The following is a 3,637-nucleotide window of genomic DNA, read 5'->3' as shown; positions in this document are numbered from 1 at the left end:
GATCTTCTAAGGTCCCTTCCAGCCCTAATGTCTATGAAACCTATAAAATATTAAATCTACACAGCCCCAACCCCTCCTCCCTACATAGCCTGGACTCACCCTCAGCTCCCCATGTTCCTGTGCAGCCCCACCCTCTGGGCTGGGACAGGAAGCGGAAGATGGAGAAGGGAGTGGGAGCCAAGAGGCTCCAGCTGCTGTTGCAGCCAGAAGGATGTAGGGGGGGAAGGGGAGGGAAATGGCAGCTGGGTGAAAGCCTAGGGGCTGCAAATTAACCCTCCCATGAGCCACATACAGCCTGTGGGCCACCAGTTGGACAGCCTGGTTAGCAGTGTTATTTACACTTTTCTCTTAAGCTATGTGAAAGCATGATCAAGAAATGGCTGTTTTAACTACTCTGCCAAAGAATGAAGAAAAAACCTACTGCCAAATGATACTGTCATCTAAAATGACTCCCCAGGTATTAGAAGTGATTAGCTGCATCAGTCTGAAGTCAGGGAGAAGATAAAACTACCTGGTTCAGAGATGCACAAGTTTTCATAGTTTTTCCCATTACTCTTCCCCCACTTATGAGCAGCCCTTCAAAAACTGAAATATATTAAAAACCCAAGATTCCATGACAAGTCAAAACTTCTACACTATAATTAAATACCATATTTATTTATTCATATCCGAAAACAAGATGCGTGTCTTATTCAAGCATGTGTGGGAAGACAAAAGAAAAAAACAAGATTTTTCCAAAGCCTTACCTGCCACAGCACAGGCTCATCATAACTAAATGCTTTGCATGTGGAGCAGGAGCAGAGTCCACTTGTCAGCATTGCTCCCTCTCCCCTTGCTGCTAAAGCAAAAACTACTTTCAGTTCAGCAATGGCTCAAAGAGGGTTAACCCTCTAGCTTTTGGCTGAGCAACAAGGGGAGGGAAGTGACAAGGAGTGACACTAATGAGTGGACTGTGCCCCGGTCCATGAAGGTGGAAGGGGAGCAGAGTCCTCAACAGCCATGTAAGCATCCTTAAGCCACCATAAAAATCAGTTTCCTCACTTAATATCTTTAAAGATATTACATCTACAGAAGAACCTTGCCTGCCTATGGCCTTAGACCAGCATGGCTACAACAAAAAACCCAGTTTCCTCACTTAAGACATACAGCCCAACTTTGGATGGCTATTGCTAAGGAAAAAGGCATGTAGTATGCAAATAAATACAGCATGCTTTTCATTATACAGAACTATGCATACAAGGGCAATACCAGATTCCTTATGTACTTAACTAGCCGCGTTCTCACATTTAAGTAAGATATATGTAAGTATACTGTTAGACTCTTAACATTATTTATTTTTTTAAATCCTTGAATGTGATGCTACAGAATACCCAAGAAAGTCCTTTGGTAGGTTACAGCGCAAGTAATTCTATCTAATGACCTTCTACAAAGCATTAAAAATTCACCATTTAGAAAATATACTGTGACAGGGCACTTTTGGGTGCCTGCCACTTTAAGGTTGGGAGCAGGCAGCCGACAGGTGCGGGCCAGCCCTAATGAGGCAGCCATTTTAGACCTAGGCCCACAGGGCAGAGGCAGCAACCTGCTTCTGGGAGCCAGAAAAACATCACCCAGCTGAGCTGCTGCTCAGAACATCCTTGGAGGTAAGGGCAGGAACTATGGGGATGGCAGTAGGCTCCTGGTCCTGGGTCTGACTGAAAAATGCACCCTGCTGGGGAAGGATGGCCTGGTAGGGCTACCCATGGCAGAGGAGCTCCCCAGAAATGCCAGGCCGGTTGCCTCCCCAGTGAAAGACAGGGAGGGGCACCTTAAAACCCCAGCCCCCACATCCTGGTGAGTCACCCAGACTTAGAGACAGGCACAGGGGCCAACCATGTCTTTGGACACCTGAGCCCCACAGGGGTGTAAGACCCCGGGGCACCAGTGAGGCTGCAGCAAAATGGCCTGGAGAGAGGGCAGGAGAATGGCCCCAGAGGGGGGGCAGTAAAGTATGGTGAGTCCACACAGAGTAGGGGGTGTCATTATGACCTGAAGGACTGCGCGTAAGCAAGGTGTCGAGTAGGACTGAAAGCTGGCCTAAAGGGCCGCACGAGGGGGTGTAGTGAGTAGGGCTGAAGGATGCCTGAATGGCAGCACATAGGCCAACCCCTATGAGTATGTGAAAGTGGAAAGTCGCCCAGTGAGGGGCTAGGGGCAGAATCAGCCCAGTGTTAGGCACAAGGACTATGCCACAGAGTAGGGGAGCACGAGCAATCCAAAGGGCTGCATGGGCAGTGCCAACATGACAGTAGTCAAGCCTGATGGCCCAAGGGGGTCGCTCAAGGCAGCAAAGTAGGTTGAGGGTAGCCCAGTGAAGGGCAGCATGCAAGAGGTCTTGTGAGAGAGTGTGGAGTAGAAGAGGCTCCAGTGAGAGGGGGGCGGTATGAATGTGGCCCTAAAAGGGGCAGTGTGCAAGAGGCCCAACAGTGGATCAAGTCTGGCCCAGCCTGAAGCTGGGGTGCAATAATAAACTGGATGCCATCTGCAAGGCATGGGACACAGTAAAGGAAGGTTGGAGCCATATGTAAACCCCTAGGCATCAGGGTCTTAAATGGGCAGCCTCCCACATTTTACACCAGGTTAAGAAACAGCAAGTCATGGCAGGAAAGACTGGATGGACTGCCCTACTTAGACAGGTGGGCAGGCTGACATGAGACCTGGCCCTGTCACATATATACTTTTGTAGCAACAAGATATTTATACTTATTATATAGAACTTAAAAGCCACATAAACTATGTTATTTTACCAGGCATTTTAAAAATAAAAGCTGAACCATACAAGATGTGTGTTCTGCCTTAAAGTTTTCCTGGATCCAGCATTTGCCAGTTGACCTAGGTGAAAAATAGTTCTGTAAATCCACAAGGTTAATTTCTTACTATACAGTAAAGTGAAATAAATGCTTACCTGGTTTTATGTTAATTCTTCTTTGTAAAATGCAAAAACAACCTTATTCATTGTTCCTGATTTTATTTTGCACTTTATTTGTCTCCCTCTGAATAAATAAGGCCACATGGGTGGCACACAGGTCCAAAGTTTTACCAAACACAGCACGTTTCAGAGGATTTACACCACCTTACATTTTATTCAGTATCAGAATATTTGTGTCAAGTAATTTTACAAGCAAGCTAATGGAGAGCCAAAGCAGTTTGCCTAAGATCACAGCAATGGCATTAACAAAAACCAGGATGACCTAAGACTAGCCTGTTGCTCTAACCACTAACAATCACTTCTTAGACATTACTTTATCTGCCCTCTTCAAAATTCAGCTAGGTTGTATATTTGTCATGGCAACTTAGTTTGAATTCATGTAAGCTTAATTTAGGTATTATCAAGTAAAATTTAATGACCTGCATTCAGGAACTGCTATGGTGAATTGCTGGTGCTTGCAAGTTGTAATAGTGACGGTTCATCTTCTAAATAATATGGAAGTACTTGTTCTACTAAGGTTATACCAGACATCTAGCAACACTGTCCAGAGCAGGAGTTTGTAACCTATGGCCCAAAAGCCAGGTTTGGGCCATGAAGAAACTGGACCTGGCCCATGGCAGCTCAGAAAATCTGCAGCATACACCAGTCACAGTGGAGAGGGTCCAAGCA

The 3,637-nt window shown here is 46.0% G+C and overlaps 1 protein-coding gene across 7 annotated transcripts in view; it reads right to left on the bottom strand.

The window, feature by feature from the left end:
* The window catches only part of CDK19 (cyclin dependent kinase 19), a 281,950-nt gene that overhangs the window by 213,709 nt on the left and 64,604 nt on the right, over positions 1-3,637 (bottom strand). Inside the window, exon 1 of one of the 7 annotated variants that reach the window (XM_019520089.1) lies at positions 747-781. The exons of the other annotated variants lie outside the window; for them this stretch is intronic. Coding sequence (XP_019375634.1) covers positions 747-769 — 23 coding nt within the window. The 5' untranslated portion in view covers positions 770-781. Of the gene's footprint in view, positions 1-746; positions 782-3,637 lie in introns of those variants that run through there. 7 annotated transcript variants of the gene reach the window in all.

The sequence above is a fragment of the Gavialis gangeticus genome, unplaced genomic scaffold (genome assembly GCF_001723915.1).
Source record: "Gavialis gangeticus isolate Ggan-Ray unplaced genomic scaffold, GavGan_comp1, whole genome shotgun sequence".
Taxonomy (NCBI): Eukaryota; Metazoa; Chordata; order Crocodylia; family Gavialidae; genus Gavialis; species Gavialis gangeticus.
This window is presented reverse-complemented; position numbering and strand designations above follow the sequence as displayed.